Source organism: Meleagris gallopavo, chromosome 21 (assembly GCF_905368555.1).
Source record: "Meleagris gallopavo chromosome 21, MGAL_WU_HG_1.1, whole genome shotgun sequence".
NCBI lineage: Eukaryota > Metazoa > Chordata > Aves > Galliformes > Phasianidae > Meleagris > Meleagris gallopavo.
In genome coordinates, this window is record NC_139424.1 from 758,352 (window position 1) to 778,076 (window position 19,725).

The 19,725-nt window shown below is 61.2% G+C and overlaps 1 protein-coding gene across 1 annotated transcript; it reads left to right on the forward strand.

Annotated features, from left to right (window-relative positions):
• The first annotated feature begins 933 nt into the window (after window positions 1-933).
• On the forward strand, window positions 934-19,662 carry ELN (elastin). Its single transcript, XM_085240696.1, has 34 exons — window positions 934-1,134; window positions 5,738-5,791; window positions 6,147-6,185; window positions 6,315-6,347; window positions 7,438-7,482; window positions 7,913-8,014; window positions 8,221-8,304; window positions 8,381-8,431; window positions 8,517-8,567; window positions 10,041-10,112; window positions 10,275-10,301; window positions 10,506-10,577; window positions 12,909-12,935; window positions 13,099-13,164; window positions 13,400-13,444; window positions 13,568-13,651; window positions 13,749-13,808; window positions 14,487-14,591; window positions 14,683-14,733; window positions 15,164-15,340; window positions 15,423-15,479; window positions 15,703-15,879; window positions 15,992-16,042; window positions 16,502-16,648; window positions 16,838-16,891; window positions 16,996-17,130; window positions 17,211-17,258; window positions 17,499-17,540; window positions 17,853-17,897; window positions 18,255-18,296; window positions 18,613-18,654; window positions 18,815-18,844; window positions 18,956-19,006; window positions 19,100-19,662. The coding sequence occupies exons 1-34, from the start codon at window positions 1,056-1,058 to the stop codon at window positions 19,147-19,149; spliced, it is 2,295 nt and encodes a 764-aa protein (XP_085096822.1). The 5' UTR covers window positions 934-1,055; the 3' UTR covers window positions 19,150-19,662.
• The last annotated feature ends 63 nt before the right edge of the window (window positions 19,663-19,725 follow it).

Here is a 19,725-nt window from a genome sequence, read left to right on the forward strand (position 1 = left end):
GTTGCTCGTGGGTGAGACACCGCCGTGCCGGCACCCGGGGCCGCAGCTACAATCCGTCCCCAGATGGGACACGGGGTGGGAGTTTCGTGTCCCCGGGACACCCCGCGCTGGGGAAGGGGCCTCGCTCGGCCGCGCAACCCCCGCTGCCGACGGCTGAATTTCCCTGCGCGTTTCCCGATGCCGTCCTGCCTCCGGACACCCCACGCCTGCCATCTAACGGCCACGCGGGGCTCGGCGGGTGGCGACGGTGGTGACAGCGCGGGGCGGCTCGGCCCGGGCCCCGTGTCCCACCCAGCGGATTCTCCATCTCCCCATCTCCCCGTTCCCCCCACACCTCTCGAACCGCGCTGTGCCGGGACCCCTCGAGGAAGCTGTCCCCATCTCTGTCCCCATCCCAGGCACAGCACAACAGCAGCGGGCGGGTATCGGGGCTCAGGGGATGAAAAACACAAGGAGAAAGCTCAGAGAATCCCAGCTCCCCACTGCGGGGTTTGCAGCCAGACCCCCTCGAGGCACCCCAATCCCCCACGTCTGCCCTCCCTCCCTTGACACCCAAGCTGCGCCTCCAGCCCCTCCTTTTGCCTGGCAGCCCCCACCCCGCTGGCCCGCTGCCCCCGAGGTGTGACACCCCCCCGCTGCCACCCCCTCTTTGGGCTCTGTGCTCCCCCTCCGCCCGCTCCCCTCGCCCCCCGCCCACCGCAGGCCGCCTTCTTTGGCAGCTCCCCCCGCACTTTTGGCAGCGCCGCGCCAGAATTGGAGAGCAAGCGGTGAGGGAGAGAAATTACGCGCACACACACACACACACACACGCACAAAAAAAAGGAAGAAAAAAGAGAAAAAACAACGCAGCCCAATAGCCTGGAGAGGGCTGAGTGTTTGCCCTTTCGTCATGACGTAGTGTCCTGTGCCTCTCTCCCCCCTTCTCTCACTCCTTTTCCCCTCCCTCCTTCCAACCCCCACACCCCCCCTTCCCCTCACATCCTTGGAAGCAACAATTAAGCAGCTCTGGGATAAAACACACTGACTGCGAGAGCACGGGGGCATTGCTTCAAGAGATGGCAAGGCAGGCAGCTGCACCCCTCCTCCCCGGAGTCCTCCTCCTCTTCTCCATCCTCCCGGCTTCTCAGCAAGGAGGTAAGGAACGAAAAGGCTCCATCCCCTGCGCCTGAAGGGGCTCTGCCGGGACCCTGCGTCCTGCCCCGGCCGAGGGCTGCGTTTCCCCGGGGAGGGCAGCCCCTGCCCTGCTCTGGACGCTCGGGGTGGCAGGCGGAGATCAGCCGGGTTCCTCCTCCCCGTCTGCGGGGTGCGATGATGGCACGCAGCGCTTGGGAGCGGCACCACGGAGCGCTTTTTGGGGGGTGGCTCCGAGGTGCCACATCGTGCCCAGGTGCTGGGGATGTGCATGTGGGATGACCGCAAATGCCAAGGGCTGGGCGCTGACATCCATGGCCCCCCGGTGTGATCTCGGTGTGAGCTTGGGGCTGTGTGTGTGCACAGTGTGTGGCCATGACAATGCTTTTTGCTGGTGTCACCGGTGTCGTAGTCTCTGTGTGTGTCTCCTGGTGTCACCCACCCCCCGGCTCGGCAGCATCGGCCTCTCGGGCTGTGTGACACCCCGTAGTGCATGCACATGTGCACATGGGCAGGGGACAAAAGGCACTGGGTACCAGGGCAGAGCATCCTGCTGTGGGTGGGACAGGGCCAAGCAGCTCAGCAGGTGGCTGACCAGGGTATGGGGTCACTGAGTGTGGATTTAGGGCTGCTCACAATGGGAAAAGTGGGTGAAAGTGGAGACTGTGGTGCAGTGGGACAGCTGCCTGCATAGGGCCTGGGGTGGGGGGAACGGCGCCCATCTGGCTGCACGGGTCACCAGCAGTGGTGGTGATGGGGACAGTGCTGCAGCCATCACATGGTGCCAGCTGCTCAGGGGCAGGGCAGGACCCCACGGGCAGTGCCACCCCTACCCATGCAGAGCCCTCGGGGCAGCTCTCTGCAGCTCTCCTTGCACTGATGCCCTGCAGCTTCCTGCTCTGTCCCAGGCTGCTTGTCCCCAGCCATGCACGTAATGTCACTCCTGTTCCAGGCACCTGCACAGCTCAGCCTGATCCTGGAGAGCTGCAGCCCAGGGCCAAGCAGCCGTCCCAGCCGGGTTGCAGCTCAGTGCTGGCCACTCCCTGTGCCTGGCAGGGATGCTCTGTGCTGGCTCCCTTCACCCTGGTTGCTTTGCTTGCCAGCTCCCATGCAGTTGGCAGCTGGGGCAGTCTCAGGATGGCTTTGGCCCCAGAGTGATATCCCACAATGGTGTGTGAGCAGTTGGATTTGCTGGCTGTGCTCCAGCCTCTGGCATGCTGTCCTGGGGTGTTGGCTGGTCTGGGATCAGCTCTCTGAGGAGTCCCTGTGCTGATGGGGAACATTTCCCTATGGACGAATGACCATTGTCCCTGCAGCCTAGTGTGCTTCTTGGCACTGTGCTCTGCGAGCCCCTGGGGATCAAGCTGGGATAATGGCACAGCCAAAGGCACCAGTGGGTGTTCAGGATGCATCCACCTGGAAGGGTTACAGGGCTGCCTCCCGTGGCACACACTGCAGCTCCAGTCTTGGCAGGGAAGGGACATCTGAGAGATGCCAGGGCTGGGGGGCATGGAGATAGGGGAAGCCCCCTGCACTCACACTGTCTCAGCACCCTGGGGGGGCACAGTGGAATGCTGACACAGCGAGGGACTGAGCTGGTGGCATCTGGGATCCTCTAGTGGTAGCTCAGCATCAGTTCCAGGGAGTTGGGTTGTTCTGGGCACCGTGGGGGCATGCAGTATCCCATGGATGAATCTGGGCTACTGTATGGGGGAAGCTGCTGTAAAAGATGCCAAGGGAAGTGTATGGAGGGGGACACCCATCATCCAGTGCTTCCCCACAAATGACACCCCAAAGAGGACAGAAGGACATGAACATCCCAATCCTGTGGGCTCAGGGTTCAGAAGTGGTCACAGAGGTGCAGGCAATAGATGTGCTGTCATCCTGCCCCCCCGGCACCCTGACCCCATGGAGACCCTCTGAGGGCACACAACTCAGCCCAGAGCACCTATGCAGCCTATCTGCAGGCATTCAGATGGTGAAAGCTGGGGCTCTGGGGTCCAGATGGGAGCCTGACTGTGGTGACAGCCTCCTTCTCCTCTCATCCTCCTGAGCTGCTACCAGTGGGCTCGGGATGCGGCACGGCTTCCAAGTTGCCTGGAGACCGCATGTTTCCAAAACCCATTCTTCCAAAAAAGCAAACAACGAGAAGGAAATGTCTGCAGCGGTCAGGCGCTGAGCCGGCTGTGGGAAGGGGCTGGGAAGGCTGCTGAGGAGCGGGGTTGGCTGCCCTGACATGGGTCGAGGGACTGAGCAGGGCTGTGTGCTCCTGTCCTGTTGTGGTCCTCAGGAGGCTCTTGGATGTGAGGGGGAATGAGCTGCTGAGCACAGAAAATATCTGCGTTTCTTGCTTGGAAAGGGATCTGCCAGTAAGTGCGCCGGTAGTGGAAACTGTGTGGCTAATAGGAATAGTTGTCAAACATAAATGGTGCGGGTAACAGAAAGAGTGGTCAAAAGAAAAAAGCGTGGATAATGGGATAGTGCAGCTATTGCAGCGACCAAATGGCACAGAGCTGTGGAAGAGAAGTCCAGCTCCTACAAACAAGGCTCCAAACTGGATCCTAAAGCACCTCCGTGAGCAAACCCCTGCAGCCAGGGCTGTGCATTTAAGTGTGTGCTCTCCTGTCTCAGGGCTGGAAACACAGCCCCAGCCCCAGGGGAAAAAGGGACCTGTGAGCAATTTTCCCCCTGCCCCCAGCAGGCTCTGAGCAGGACAGACAGCGCAGGGATCCACAGTCCACTGTGGGGCTGTAACTAACTCAGTTTCTCCACCTCCAATGTGCTGAGGGATGGAGGAGGCAAAGAAGGATCAGAATACAGGCAGTGCCTGCTTCCCTGCTGCGAGGTTGGGGACAGGGCTGCAGGTGTGTGACAAGCATGGAGACGCAGCCCCAGAGAGCCACTGCTGCTGCTGCAGTGTGGCATGGCTGTGGTGCAGCAGTGCAGCTGTGCAGGAGCGCAGGGCTGGTTGGTGTCATAGCTGGCCCTGCTCAGCAGCACATGAGGAGCAGGCTTCTGGATGCTCTGAGCAAAATCTGTGCAGCCAGGTTGGCTGGTGCCAAGGCAGGAGGTCCCCATCCACTTCCTGACCCAGGCACGGACACCAGCACCTCCCCTTGAATCCTCCCAAACACGGGGATTGCATGGAGCTGGGACAGGCACCAAGGAGCACGGTTTCTGCAGAGCGTCCCCCAGACCTTTATGGGTCTCAAAGGGCATTGAGCTGCCTCCCCTCACCTTCTCCATGGGGCTGTGCCAGGCAGCAGTGGTGCAGAGGATCTGGGCGTCCCCACAGTGCACAGCATTCCCCCAGCAAAAGATGCCACCCTGCCCACAGAGGGCTGAACCCTGGGGACACCAAAGGAGTGTCCCACGCAGCTGCCCAGCAGGACGGGTGGGGAGGATGAGAGTTGTGTGTGTATGTTTGGAAACAGGCAAGGAGCTGGGATTTGTTTTTCCAAGCTGGTGGGGGGGAGGGAGGGGAATGAGGGAGGGCAGGCAGGGGAATGTGCCAGGAAAAGGAGCCGCTCCGTAAGCGCTGGCCGACTGCCGCCCTGCTGGGTTGGGCTGGGCTGGGTGGTCAGCGGGGACAGAGACAGCTCTGCTCTCTGGGACATCAGCTGCACCACAGCTGGGTTTGTGCCCCAGGCCGGTTTGGGGATGCATGGTGCCAAATCTGCTGTTGGGCATTGCTGGAACACATCAGCTGGAGGACACTGCTGGGCCTTCATCCCCCAGCGTGTGTGCACAGGGGTGTGCATCCTCCATGTGCAGACACTTGTCCTTCATCTCTGTGTGCACCCTGTGTGCCACCTGACGTATGTGTGTGCATCCCAGCATGGCAAGGTTGATACTCCGTCCCTGGTGCCCCACAGGGTGGCAGGGTGCAAGGATCAACATTGAGTCAGAGGCTCCACATGCCACGTACCCCAGGGCTGTGTCACTGCATGCACCAACCTCCTGGGGGTGCAGGGTCCCCCCTGGCCATCGCAGACTCCAAACGCCCCAAATCTTCCCTGCCCAGCCCACTGTGAGCCCCTCAATCCTGCCCACCACACTGCAAATCCCTTTTCAAGCTGCTCATGATCAGAAAGCCCGTCCAGGAGCAGAGCATCCCCTGCACCACGTTCCTGCACTCCAACCATCCCTGCTGAGTGAGATCCCTGCCATCCTGCACCCCGCTCACGTATCCCATGCAGCAGGGAGCATCCATCTGCTGAAAGTGGCTCGGCAGGGAGAAGTTCACCCACCCCAAAGGCCCTCAAACACCACCTGGGAGCCCCACTCCAGCCACCTTTGAGAGCAGAGGGGCTGAGGAGCTTCTCCACTTTGCAGGGATGGACAAAGAGATACAGATTGGGCGGAATTGGGTTTTGGAGTTGGCATGGTTTGGGGAGGCAGAGCTGGATCTCAGCCTGCTCGTTATTCTTCTGACACTCACAGCAGGTCCTGGGGCAGCTGCAGACCCCATCACTACTGCAGCACTGGAGGCAGGAAGATGTGCAAGGATAGGCAGGGAGCTCACCCTGCTCTAGGGAGTTCCCCCATCCCAGTCCTGCACAGATCCCCTCTGTGGGGGTTTTAACCAGAGTCTCTCCTCTTGCAGGGGTCCCTGGTGCTATCCCGGGAGGGGGAGTCCCAGGAGGAGGCTTTTTCCCAGGTAAGGAGAGCTGGGCAGTTGGGGGTACCGTGGGAATGGGGCAGGCCCTTGGGGAGGCACCTAGGACACCTGTGAGACCAGCATGAGACATGGGGACACCCAGCCTTGGGTGGCTGCAGCCTCTTGGTGTGGGGAGGGGGCTGTGCCAAGCTTATGCTGGGGCCACCTGCCCATAGCTGGCACCTCCACAACCCCCAATGTGGGGAGGTCCTGGGTGACAGCATGTCCTCAGTGCTCTGGCTACATGCAGCCTTGGGGACCTCTGATCTGACTGTCACCCCAGGACCCACAATATGAGTGGGGGCTGGGTGGCAGCTTGCAGAGGTGGGTGCTGAGACTGTGCTATTGCTCGCAGGTGCTGGAGTTGGAGGTTTGGGAGCAGGTTTGGGAGCAGGTGAGTGCTGGGGACCCTTGCCTGGGACAGGGAGGAGGTGGCATGGCAGCACCCTGTGGTGTCCCCATACCAGGAGGGAACGCACTGTAGGGGATACTGCACCTGACTGCTCTCCCTCATCTCCCCCAGGGCTCGGGGCTGCAGGAAAACCTCTCAAACCAGGTATGAACCTTCCCTCCATCTCTTGCTGATTGCACCAGCAGCCAGGATGCAGGAGGAGGCCGTGGGCACGGGATGCTCCCTGTCACCAGCCAGCGCTTTCCGCTCACCAAGCTCTCAATAACCACAATGTCTCTGTGTGCCTTCACCCTTGTCCCTGGCTTCAGCGCTGCCACTTTCTCTCCAATTGTTCCCATATCCCAGATGTCCTCAGCAGTCCCATAGTCGAGCAGCTTCGGCTGGGGCTCGTCTGCCCAAAAAGGAGGGGATGAGTGGTGGCAGGGCGCTGATGGAGAAGTCCTCTGTCTGTAGGCAGGGGATGCTCCGTGGGATGGGGAGCGCAGTGCCTGGGGCGGGATGTGCTGCCTGTCCCGTCCCTTCTCCACGCCGCGGGAGCGCCAGCCCCAGGCGGGGGCCTGCAACCTCCGTTTACTCAGATTTCAGCTTGTGGAAAGAAAAACAAGGCCCTTTATTTCGGCGTAATTAAAACCAAACGCGGCGCAGCCGCGAAGCCCCAGCCGGAGCGGTGTCCGCGCCGTGAGCCAAAGGCAGTGGAATTTGCGCCTGGAGGGAGCGAGCGCTGATTAGCCCCAGATGTTGGAAGGCAGCGCTGGCCGGAGCCGGAGGGACTCATTCCTCAGCCATAAACATTTAGGCTCCGTCCCCTCGTGGCCCGGCGGGTGGGGGATGGGTGGGGCGGGAATGGACGGTGGTGGCCATCGGATGGGGACACACGTCCTGTGCCACAGTCTGAGTCCTGTCCCCACCCCCCTGTGCCCATCCCTGGGGCCCGGTAGGCTGGGACCCCCGGACGCACGCATCCCGCTGGGATGGTGCAAATAGGGCCGTCCTGGTGACCTGGTTCCTGGGGGAACCCATCCCACGCACATCCCTATTTGCTGTGACAGCTACATCCCTGCTCTGCGCAGGGAGCTAGTGCCGGGGTGATGGCAGGGAACCCCACAGACTGGCCCAGGTGCCAGAGCAGCACGGGATAGGGATGGGAAAGCATTGCTGCAGCCCCACCCCTTCCCAGTCCCCATGCAGTGCCCCTGCAGCCACGCTGTCCTCCTCAGCCCAATTCTCTTTCCAGGGGTCGGTGGCCTCGGGGGACTCGGCCCTCTTGGCCTGCAGCCAGGTGAGCAGGAACCAGGATTATCCCCTACACAGACAGCCTCCCCAGGGACAGTGGGTGGCCTTTCCCCTCGGCCGTAGGGTTTGTCCACTGTGGACTGGCAGCGGGGTTACCCCCATGGCCATGTCCTCCCATGGGGTTAGGCTGGGCAGCCCCAGGCAGTGACAGGAGCAGGTGTCCAGGGGGATGTGGGGTGACAGAGCGCAGGACACGATCCAGGCTGGCACCGCAGAGCTGTCCCCATGCAGATGTCACCTAACGCTGCCTCGCTGTGCCTAATGCCAGCTCACTGCCCCTCGCCTCTGCTGCAGCTCTGGGTTACAGACAACTTCCTGCTCCTGGGCTCACCCCACTCCTCCTGCTGCACGTAGGTGCTGCAGGGCAGGGTGGGTGCTTGTGGAGATGGGTGCTAAGACTGTGCAATTACTCGCAGGTGCTGGGGTCGGAGGTTTGGGAGCAGGTTTGGGAGCCTTCCCCGGGGCAGCCTTCCCAGGTGCTGCATCTGCGGCAGCTCTTAAGGCTGCAGCAAAAGCTGGTGAGTACTGGGGGTGTCTGTGGGGATGCTGGGGGGGACCTCTGGGCTTGGGCATCCTTAGGGCTCTGGAGTTCACCTGCTCAGCCTGGAGTATCCATGCCCTGTGCTGCTTTGGGATGTCCCTGCTGTCATCCCTTCCTTTGGCATCCGTAGCCAAAGGTGAGGTGACATCTCACCCTGTGCCCTCATTTTCCCTGTATCCCCAGGTGCTGGCCTTGGTGGCGTGGGTGGAATTGGTGGCCTTGGTGGCGTGGGTGGAGTTGGAGTTCCCGGAGGCCTTGGTGTTCCAGGTAGGAAATGCCTCATTCCCACACTCCGAGCCCGTGGGAGCACTGTATGGGTGCTCAGGGCTCTCTGCTCCTACAGGTGTGGTGCAGCCCGGGGTTGGTGCGGCGGGGAAGCCCCCCAAAGTGCCAGGTAGGTGCATGGCCCAGATGGGACTGGGGGCAGCGGGCAGTGCCTCTGGACAGGTGCTCACTGCTGCCTTTCTCCTGTCCCACAGGTGCTGGCATCCCCGGAGCTTTCCCGGGTGGCGGTGTGCTCCCTGGAGCAGGTGAGCTGGGTCCCATCTGTGATCACTGAGTGGGTCCCCATTCCATGGGAACACTCTTTCATTTGAGGGGGTTCTCATCCCCCTGTGGCACTAACTCTGCCTGGAAAGATATCCCCATTTCACAGCAGCAGCCCAGACTTCAAGAGGACCCAACCAAGAGTAGAACCCTCACCTTCAAGAAAGTCCCCATCCCATAGCAGCACCCCAACCTCTAAAAGGATCTTCATCTCACTGCAACACCCTAACCATTGAGCAACTCCCTGATCCAATTGCAGCACCTCTATCTCCAAGAAGGTCTTCATCCCACAGCTGAACTCCCTTCTTTAAGGGGTTCCTTGTCTCACAGCAGCACCCCAACCTCTGAGTGGGTTCCCATGCGTGGGAAGTACCCCAACCAGCAAGGCGAAACCATCCAACAGCAGCCCCACAACTTCTCAGTGCATCCCTGTCCCACAGCAGCACCACAGCCTGTGAGGGGATCCCCACCTCATGGCAGTACCCAAACTTGCAATGGGAACCTCATCCCACAGCAGCACCTTAGTCCCAATCCCCAGGCAGCACCTTGGTGACCCACTGGTGGCTTCGTGGCTGGCTATGTCCTGACCTTGTATCCCCATCCCAATGTGCCCAACTCCACCAGGACGCTGCTCAGCTCCCTGCCCACTTTCCTTGCCCTCCCCACCGTTTCCAGCCTCATTTGCTAAAGCAACATCTCTATGGTGCCAAAGGTGGGGACTTGATGCTTCTGGGGACGTGGTGTGGGCACAAGTGGCATCAGTGCTAAACACCGAATGGAGCTTAGTTGGGGGACAGGAATCCCTCACCACAAAGAAATCAGGGGAGGAAAACTTGTCAAAACAAGACATTTCAACACTGTCAGAATGGGAAGTGTGTCGCTGGTCAGGAATGTCTTTCCATGTCTGAAAATGGCATGAGTTATAATGAAAGACAGTTGTAAGAGGGAAAAGAGAAAAAAAAAAAAAAAACTGAAATAAAAATGGATCCCAACTGCTGATAGGCAGAAATGGAGCCTTCTCCCTGGATTCCTGCGCAGGGTGACAGCTGAAGGGGCAGGAGCCACCTCCCCCTGGTGCCACGGGGCTGGAGCAGGGATGTGCCATGGTTGGAGTTTTTGTCCCCTCCCAACACTCTGGTGCTGGGCACAGGGTGGGGCTCAGTGCAGCCCGGGGTGCTGAGCCAGGGAAGAGTGACGTGATTTCAAGAGAACTGTGGATGTCACATGGAGTGGTGTTGTTTAGTGGCATCGTGGTGATGTTTGCACTGGGTGATCTTAGTGTTTTTTCCAACCTGAATGATTCTATGATTCTAAGGCTGAGATGCTGAGTGCAGGTGCCTCAGGGCAAGTCTAGAGGGCTTTTTTCTCTCACCTCTGGGCATTAGCAGGCAGGAGGGACCATGGCTCTGGGTACCACGAAGCCCAGGGTGCTCACTGTCCCCTCTGCTCCACCCCAGGTATCCGCTTCCCCGGCGTAGGCGTGCTGCCTGGCGTTCCCACCGGCACTGGGGTCAAGGCAAAAGGTCCAGGTATGTCCCTGCTCCCACTCATACATCAGGTCCAGGGCTAGCCTCCACCCTACTGAAGCTGTCCCTGTGCCAGTCCTTCTACTGCCCACAGCTGAGGCCAAGGTGGGACCCTGTGGTTTGCTGGGAGCCCCACAACTCAAGGCTGTGTTTGTTTCTCCTCAGGAGCAGGAGCCTTCGCAGGAATCCCCGGTGAGTGCCCCCTCTCTCCTCCCAGTTCTTCTTTTCCTTCCTAAGTTTCTCCATCACCACAGCAGCCTCCCCACACCAGAAGGTGCCTCAGAGGCTTCCCAAGCCATGGCAGGAGACCCAGGGTGCCACAGGCACCCCGCTCTGCAAGGTCTGGTGGCAGCCTGGGCGCAGGCTCCAGGTGAGCGTCTGCTGTTGGCTTTGCAGGACTGGGAGGCTTTGGAGGCCAGCAGCCCGGTGTCCCTCTGGGGTATCCCATCAAAGCTCCCAAGCTCCCAGGTAAGCGGCCACAGCCAGCAGGGATGCGGGTGGTGGCCAGGGGGATGAGCCGCCGTCCCCGCTGCCCCGGGCTGAGCCGCGGTGCCCTGGGTGGCCATGGGGCATATGCTGGGCTGGGACACCCCACGCAGCTCCCTCCCGGCACCAGGCACATCCCTTCAGGGACCCTCTGCTTTCTGTGGCTCCTGGGGGCTAAGGGTTGCTCACCAGACGCTCACCCAGGCTGTGTGTCCCCCATTGGGGACCCCTCGCCAAGGCCACCACCAGCAGGATGGCAGTGGGGACAGAGGCAGGGCTCCCTCCTCACTGCTCGCAGAGATGATGCTCAGTCCCAGCCCAGGGGTGCTCAGCACACCTCTCCCAACCTGTGCTGCCCCGGTGCCATCTGTCACCCATCCCTGCGCCGGGTGCCAGACCCATCCCATGCAGGGACAGCAGCGGGGCGGCAGCGGTGGGGACAGGGGGGCACTGCTTAGCTGGGGGTGCCAGCAGCACCCCAGTGACACCCAGGCCACGGATGGGAGCCAGAGCCCAGTGGGGCCCCTTATCCCTGGGGTGCAGAAGCAAGTGGGTCCTCAGGCGTCATTGTGGGGTGCAGCCCACCCTGGGGCGCATCCCTCCCCGCAACGGCCGCCAGTCCCGGCAGCTTCCCCCGGCGGGGCCCACGGCACAAATACTTGGCCAGCGCCCGCTTCCTCCCGCAGAGGCTCGTTCCGCTCGTTAGGGCGACCCGGCCCTGCGCAGATCGGATGCCGTCTGGCCGCCCGGCCCCAGACGGCCTTTCATGGGGTGCCTGCTGCAGGCACCTGGCCACGTCCCGGCGGCCCCGCCAGTGGCCCACGGCCCAGACGGGGCTGACCCACTTTCTGGGGAGCTGCTGTGCCTGGCTCCAAGCAGTAAGCCCACAGCAGGGAGTGGGGCTGCCGTACCCCCAACCCTCTCTTGTGGACCCTGTCCTTGTGGCTGTTGTGCGGTGCCACCTCTTGCAGGGTGTGTGGTAGGATGGTGTTTCTGTCCCCTGGTGTGTTTTCGGGTGTTGGGTGCGTCCCAGCTTGTCGCTCTCCAGTGATGTGAGGCTCTTGGTCGAAGCAGATCAGTTCATCAGGGGCTGCTGAGATGTGTGACTTGTCTTCACATCCCTTGTGCTGTGTGCAGGGCAAGAGGGGCAAGGAGACACGAAAACAGCATTTTCAGAGGAAAGTTTCCTTTTAGGGTGCGTTGCTCCAGACGCCCCAGCCAGATCCTGGGCTGTCCTGGAGCAGGAGGGGAGCCAAGGGTCCCTGGTTTGCTGGGGGAGCAGGCTGATCTGTAGCTGAAATCAGGATCCCCACTGATGTCACAGGGATGGGGACTGCGTCGAGGTGGCCTCAGATCGGGGAGAATGGCTTTCCATGCCAGAAGCACTGCTTTGTTAGCACTGATGACACTGGTGGCCGTCCTTATGCTGGCACAGGATGGGTGCTGGGACACTAAGGACCCAGAGAAATGCCCAGAATCCCAAAGGTTTGGGCCCTTGGTGCCACCTTCATGCATCACCTGGCGTCAGGCAGCCGTGGGGTGAGCGGGGTGTTGCTGCTGCTGGGTGCCTGCAGGGACCCTGCTCACAGTAACCGCCTGCAGAGCGCTCCCAGCATCGCGTGGCAGCTGGTGGAAACAGCTAATGGGTGGGGGAATCTGGAGCACACATGTTGGCTGTGGGAGGGAACGCTGTCTCATCCTGTCTGTGAGTGATGGTCCAGCCTAAGGTGCCAGCAAGGGACCAGGCTGCCCTGGTGTGCAGCCCCAGGTGCCACTTCGTCACCATTCCTTGGACTGTGGTCACCGCCACGTTGTGCACCAGGTGTCCCCATGCTGGCACATGCAATGGGACTCTGCTCTTTCGCAAGGAGCCGTCTCCCCGGCTGCGATGTTCCTTCTCATAATCCCCCCGTCCCTTCTTGCTGACCTCCCACTGAGGTCACGTTTCTGTTCCCAAGCCCTGATTCCAATTAAAGCCGCACATTAGAGCCTGGCGCAGCCGGTCGGGTACGGCTCTCGCCGTGGGGCTCTCGGAGGATCACTGTCGATGCGGGGTCACGGGAGGCTCCAGCAAAGACACGCTTGTGTCAGAAACCAGCTCCCACAGCCCTCAGCATGGGGTTCGCTTTCGGAGAGGGGGACCTCTGGAGCCCCATCATGATGTGGGGTTGCACCCCAAAAAGGATTTGGCTGGGAAGGAGCCCCAGTGCCGAGGGCTCACTGGCTTGATGGCAAAGAGGGGCTACACCGCGAGGCAGAGCGGGCACAGCCAGCGGCAGCCAGGTGCTAACCAGCGCCTTCTCTTCTCTCCAGGTGGCTATAGATTGCCCTTCGTCAATGGTAAGCTGCCCTGTGATGAGCGCTCGTAGCTTCACGGTCGTAGCTCCTCGCAGACCCTGTGTCCCCAGTGTGTCCTCAGCTATGGGGCTGGAGGTTTTTCTGCCTCATCCCTGCCCCGGCACCCAGCTCCTGACCTCGTTGTGCTTTCTCTTTGTGCTTGCAGGCCTTGGACCAGGTGGGATAGGAGCAGGGGTTCTTGCTGGGAAGGCTGGGTACCCCACTGGGACAGGTATGGCTCCCACCTTGGCTGCTCTGAGGGGTGCAGGGATTGGGACCCATAGACTGTGGCGTGGGGAGCTAGCATGTCTTTGGACTCATTGATGCTTGGACAGGATTCTTGGCACTGCCTGGCGGCCCCACAGTGGCCAAAGAGTGGACAGAGCTGTGTCACCTCCCCAGGGAGAAGGGAGGGCTGTGCTGGGGATATCCTCATCTCCTCAGCATCTCGTCCTGTCCCTCCCCAGGTGTTGGAGCACAGGCGGCAGCAGCAAAAGCGGCAGCTAAATATGGTGAGCCACCATCTGTGGGAACACACAGGACACACGGCCCCACTAGGGAGGCTGTGCCCCCTTCCAGGCTTGGGGTGGCTGCTGCTGTCTCATCTTTGAGCTGATGCCCCATACTTCCTGCAGGAGCCGGTGTCCTGCCTGGGGCTGGCGGCATCCCAGGGGTGGGCGGCGTGGTGCCCGGTGTCGGTGTTGTTCCAGGAGCTGGAGGTGAGGCTGGGCTCAGCCCCGAGGCATGAGGCCCACATCCCCGCATCCCCATGCCCCCATATCCCACACTCCTGACTCTCTCCTGCTGCTCTGGCAGTGGGAGGCCCGGCAGCGGCAGCAGCTGCAGCGAAGGCAGCAGCGAAAGCAGGAGCCTATGGTGAGTCCCTGCTCCTGAGCCCTGCTGGCGAGGCTTTGTGGGGCGCTTTGCTTTTGGGATGCTCCCCCAGCCCACAGCCCTGCACGGAGATGTGCACAGCTCCCAGGGACTGCAGTCCGTTAGCAGAGGGATGGGCTGAGATCTGCAGTTCCCTGCTCCCCCCTTGGCAGAAGCACTTAGTTTCACAGCAGCAAACCCGTGCTCATTGGAGCATCCAGAGGAAATGCGTCAGCCCCAGCAGCAGCTGGGATTGATGAGCCCGTCCTTGGGGGACCTCGCGGTCCTGCCAGCTGCCACCAACTCCTGAGTGGCCACATGGGCTGTAGGGCTGGGGAGCTGGGAATCCCCTGCCTGGATGTATGCATGCTGTGGGGACACTGCATCATGCACACTGCCGTGTGAACATCACAGCGCTTGCAGAGCAGCACAGCAGTTGGCGAGCATCTTCTTCCTCATCCCATGCCTGTGCCAGCAGTGCTAGGGGGAGCTCATCCACCCTTGGTCCCCGGTGCAGCCCCAGGGGATGTGCATGGGGCACCTGATCAGGGAGCTCTGGGCCCACTACAGCTTCCAGCTTTGCCTGGGGGACCTGTAGCCCCATGCCATCTCATGCCAGTAGAGGACACCGTGTCCCCCAGCAGCACTTTGGGGTGCTCTGACTGCTCTGCTTCCCTCCAGGTGCAGGGGTGCTGCCCGGGGTCGGAGGTGTCCCAGGTCTTGTGCCTGGTGTCGGCGGTGTGCCTGGCTTGGTTCCTGGTGTCGGAGGTGTCCCTGGGGTGGCAGGTGACTGTCCCCATGACTGTCCCCATGAGCACTCTCCCCACTGCAGTCAGTGCGGGGCTGGTGGCTCAGGGTCCCTTTCTCTTGTTCCCAGGAGTTGGGACACCAGCAGGAGCAGCAGCAGCAGCCAAGGCAGCTAAGTATGGTAAGCACTGCACCACTCAAGGAGCCCCTTGGCCACCTCGTTATCCTGGAGTGTCTGTGGTGTCCCATGCAGACAGCTCCTCCAGCACTCGTCCCTACCATAAGTGGGTCAAGGCTGTGGCTGCGCTGGGAAGTTCCCAGTCTGATCAGTGCCCAGAGCACCCAGCCCTTCCAGGTGGATACGGAGGGCCACCAACCATGTCTCTATGCCATTTGGCTGCAAGGCTCCATCTCCCCATGGTGAGCATCATCTGGAGCCCCCATGGAACGGCCCCTGTGCTGGTGACTTCCTAACTCTTGAGTGACCATGGGCTAGGCATGTGTCCCAAGCAGCTGCTGGGATGAGGCAGGGGAACAATACAGTGAGAGCAGCCCTACTTCCACATCTCACCTCTCAGCAAACCCAGCTTCTTCTCTCTTGCTGCCTGCAGGAGCTGGCGTTCCCGGTGTTGGCGTTCCCGGCGTTGGCGTTCCCGGCGTTGGCGTTCCTGGCGTTGGCATTGGAGGCGTGCCTGGTGTGCCTGGTGTGCCTGGTGTGCCTGGTGTACCTGGTGTGCCTGGTGTTCCTGGTGTGGCTGGTGTTCCTGGTGTGGTACCTGGCGTTGGAGGTGAGCAGATGGGCTGGCATGAGGGGACAACATGGTGCCAGCTTCGCCAGTTCCCCTGACACCCTCTCTTCTGTTCCTGCAGTGGGTGGCCCAGCAGCTGCTGCTGCAGCAAAGGCTGCAGCAAAAGCAGCCGCATTTGGTGAGATCTTCATCTTTTGCTCTGGGATGGATGGTGGGATGGGTGGTGGAATGGATGGAGGGATGGATGTACGGTGGGATGGAGGCATGGGGCAATGGATGGATGGTGGGATGGAGGGATTGATGAAGGGATGGTGGATAGATGGATGTGGGATGGATGGAGGTAAGGATGCTTACAAATGGCCAGGGCAGGGGCTTGGATGTATTCCTGAACCTCTCTGCAGGAGCAGGGCGTGTGCCTGGGGTTGGTGTGCCTGGGGTCGGCGTGCCTGGCGGTGTGCCTGGGGTCGGTGTACCAGGAGTCGGTGTTCCTGGAGTCGGAGTACCTGGAATTGGTGTACCTGGAGTTGGAGTACCTGGGGTCGGTGTTCCCGGAGTTGGCGTACCCGGTCTGGTGCCTGGTGAGATGTTCTTTAAGGGCTACTCAGGGATGTCTGAGGTGGTGCTGGCTGACAGATGCTGGCGTAGCCACCTCAAGCCTTCACTGCCCCTCATGCTCCCCATCTCCCCTAGGAGCTGGCCCAGCTGCTGCTGCTAAAGCAGCTGCCAAAGCTGCCAAGTACGGTAAGATGGGCTCACTCTGCTGCTATCCTACAGGTCCTGCCTCTTACCTCCCCATCCCAGGCTGCTTCCCTTCGGGTTGAGGCTAAGCACTACATGGGGTCTCTGTGGGTCAGGGCGAGGGATGAGCTTTCTGTAAGGCTGTGTGTGGGATGGGATCCTGGCTGTGTCTGGGAATGCTCTCCAGAGAGCTGGGCTGCATGGAGGTTCATCATCCATACAGCTTCTCATACATTTGTTCATCTGTCTCCCTTCTACTCACCCTCACTCATCCATCCATCCATCCATCCATCCATCCATCCATCCATCCATCCATCCATCCATCCATCATCCACACCTCCGTCCCACCACCCATCCACCCAACCCCTTCATCTGTACAATCATCCCAGCCTGCCATTCCCCTATTTCATTCACCATCTTGATCCCCAAAGTAGACCCCCAACCTTTCTCTCCCTCTTCTAGCAGGAGCAGGTGGCTTGGCACCTGGCGTGGGAGGTCTGGCACCTGGCATAGGAGGTCTGGCACCTGGTGTGGGAGGCCTTGCTCCTGGTGTAGGTGGCCTTGCTCCTGGTGTAGGTGGCCTGGCCCCTGGCGTTGGAGGTGTTCCAGGTGAGGCAGGTTGTGGTGGCATCTCGGCTGGTTTGGGGACATGTCTGGTGCAGAGTGGGCATGAGGAGCATCCTTGTGGCCTCCATCAGCTTGAAGCCATCAGTTTCTGGGTGGCCAAGATAAAAGGGATGAGCTTTACCCAGCATTGCTAGGCAGGACCCTGACACTGCCCTTGTCTTGCTGTCCCAGGTGTTGGAGGTCCAGCAGCAGCCGCAAAAGCAGCAGCTAAGGCAGCCAAATACGGTGAGCTGAGCACATCTCCATGTGGGTGAGCGGTGCTGGCACAGGCACTACCCTGGCTCCACACAGCCCCCCAGGCTGTGTCCTCAGCCCCTTTCCCCCCACAGGTGCTGGTGTTGGAGGGGTGCCGGGTGCTGTGCCCGGTGCTCCTGGTGTGCCAGGAGTGACACCTGGCATCGGTGGTGTGCCCGGCTTAGTGCCAGGCGTAGGGGTGCCCGGTGCCGGCGTTCTCCCCGGAGCAGGTGAGGGCATCACCCATCCAGCTGCGTGTGATGGGAATGGGATGCCTGTCCTAACTGCAGTGCCCTTGCTTGTTTTGCAGGCATCCCTCAGGTCGGGGTGCAGCCTGGTGCTAAGCCTCCCAAATTCGGTACGTAGTTCCCCAGCCTGCTCCCCTTTGGGCATCCTGTGTTGATATGGGGGTGCTGTCATTGCTCCACATCCCTGCATGCCCTGGCAGAGTGGTCCAGGTCTGGGAGGTAGCATTCTGCACGGGGTGACGGAGTGGGGATGTTTTCCCCATGCAGGATGGGACAGGGCTTCCCCCCTGGGGTCACTGTCCCTTCTGTGTGGGCTGCGGGAACCTGGCCTCACTGTCTCTCTCCTGCAGGTGTGCCCGGGGCTGGGGTCCCAGGGGTCGGTGGCATCCCAGGTAGGTGGTGCAGGGGGTGGGTGCTCCTCTGGGGTATGGGGCTGCACAGGGAAGGTGAGGGCTGCTGCAGGGCTGGGTGAGGAGTGGATTGGACTCAGGGATGGCACTACAGTAGGAATGCCTCATGAAAATCCCACTGCCACGTGAACCAAGTATGGTGGCAAGGCCAGAACTGCCATGCTCAGTGTCTCAAGCCCCGATTTCCCACCCTGGCCTGAAGCCCATCACAGTCTTTCCCGAGTACAGCCCCCATAGCCCTTCTATCTGTCCCCATGGCCACCTGTGGGTGCTCACCTGGGCTCTCCATCACAGGTGGCCTCGGAGTTGGTGGCCTTGGAGTTGGTGGCCTCGGTGCTGGTGAGTGGAGCTGGTGGGCTTGGTGTGGGAGTCCCAGGGATGGAAGAGCTGAAAAAGAAATGGCATTTTGGGGATGCAGAGCTACACTGTCCCCTCACAGCTGCGACTTGCAGGACTGGATTTTGGGGAGCAGGAAAGGACAGGGGCATGGGTCCCATGGTCCCCATATCCCTACCCTGCTCTGTCACTCTGCCTTCTCTGTGCCCTGGGGTACAACAGGGAGGGGATGGCCACAGCCCCAGCATGGCCCAGGCCATGGAGACAGGGAACTGTACAGCAGTGACCACAATGTATGAGACACCTGTGAATCCTCTGGACTCAGTGTGGGGGCTCTGCTGATGCCCCTCTTTGATGTAGGGCTCTTGTATCCAGGAGCTGCTGGAAAACCTCCTAAGCCAGGTAAGGAGCAGGGACAGCCGTGGCTGCACTCTGGTGATACCCCCATCCCCATGCCTTCACCAGGGCTCTCCCTTCACACAGCTTTTGGTGCTGGGGGGCTGCAGCCAGGTGAGCGCTGGGGCTGAGGGTTGAGGTGGGGCTGTCACTGCCCACACTGCTGTGCTCCGTGTCTCCATGCCACTGCCTCGCGGGGCGCACCGGGTGGGCATAGTGGGGATGTGGCTTTTGGGGCAGCTCGCAGCCAGCTGTAGGCTGGGGACACCGTAGACATGCAGGGCTGTCACTGCTTGTCACTGCTGTCACTTTTCCCCCCCAGGGGCTGGAGTTCCCGGTTTTGGTGTGTCACCGATATTTCCAGGTACTTTTCCCTGTGCCCTTTGCCCATGAGGACACACAGCCCACAGGGACATACAGCCCATAGGGCATGGGGACGTGGCCACAGGGGAGTGGGGCAGGGCTGGGCTGGGGGGCACAGGGCAGAGCATCCGGAAGCCAATGAGGTTTTACTGTGCTTGCAGGTGGGGTTGGTGGCCAGCTGGGATTTGGCGGTGAGTGCACTCTGGTCACACGCATGGGGATGTTGGGTTGGAGTCCCCTCAAAAGGCACTTGTCCCCACGCTGCCCCCCGCCCCACTCATCTCTCTGCCTTGTCCCCACAGGGAAGCCCCCCAAGACCTACGGAGGAGCCCTGGGGGCCCTGGGCTTTAGAGGTGAGCGCTGTTTGGCTTTTCCCCACCCCTCCTCCGAGCACCTTTTTGGGGCACAGCTGGGGGGCTGATCCACTCTCCCCCCTCCATCCCCAGGTGGAATTGGCTGTGCACAAGGGAAATACTGCGGGAGGAAGCGGAAGTAACCGCCCACCGTCACCGATGACCTCATGAACTTTGGTGCTACTGCATGGTCCAGAATGTAAATCCCCACCAAGCTGAGACCCCCCTGGCCCCACGCTCCCGGCAGGGACCCCACGGCAGCGTCAGGGGCCGCCCCCCCACCTCGGGAACCCCCCCAGCCCCAGCAGGGAGCGCGGAATAAACTGCGGGGAGCAGCCATCCCCCTTGGTGCTATCGCTCCTTGCGGGGGGGACTGGGACCCCCAACCCAACCCGGCCCCGGTGCTCCCCCGGGGGGTGGCTGACCCCGGGGGGGGGGCGGGCTTAGCACGAGGGGCACTCGGGTGGGGGGAGGGAGGGAGGGAGGGAAGGAGGGAAAGAAGGGGTCCTGGTGGCGGGGGACACTGCAGGGACACTGCCAGCTCGCGGACCCCCCCGGCCCCCTTCATGTTACTCACATTGATATAACTGGGTGGGACGCCCTACGCAGAGGGAATCGCTGCCAACAGACTAATAAAGGACAAGTTTTTAATGGAATCTGCCTCTATCCTGTTCCTGTATCCCCCGGTCACCCCCCACCCGGGACAGTGCCCGTGGTGG

Excerpts from the sequence above, each read along its gene's own strand:
- ELN (XM_085240696.1), top strand. The coding sequence starts at position 1,056 with ATGGCAAGGCAGGCAGCTGCACCCCTCCTCCCCGGAGTCCTCCTCCTC. Across the intron at positions 16,649-16,837 it reads TGGCGTTGGAGGTGTTCCAG|GTGTTGGAGGTCCAGCAGCA; the intron begins GTGAGGCAGGTT and ends TTGCTGTCCCAG. Across the intron at positions 17,259-17,498 it reads TGCTAAGCCTCCCAAATTCG|GTGTGCCCGGGGCTGGGGTC; the intron begins GTACGTAGTTCC and ends TCTCTCCTGCAG.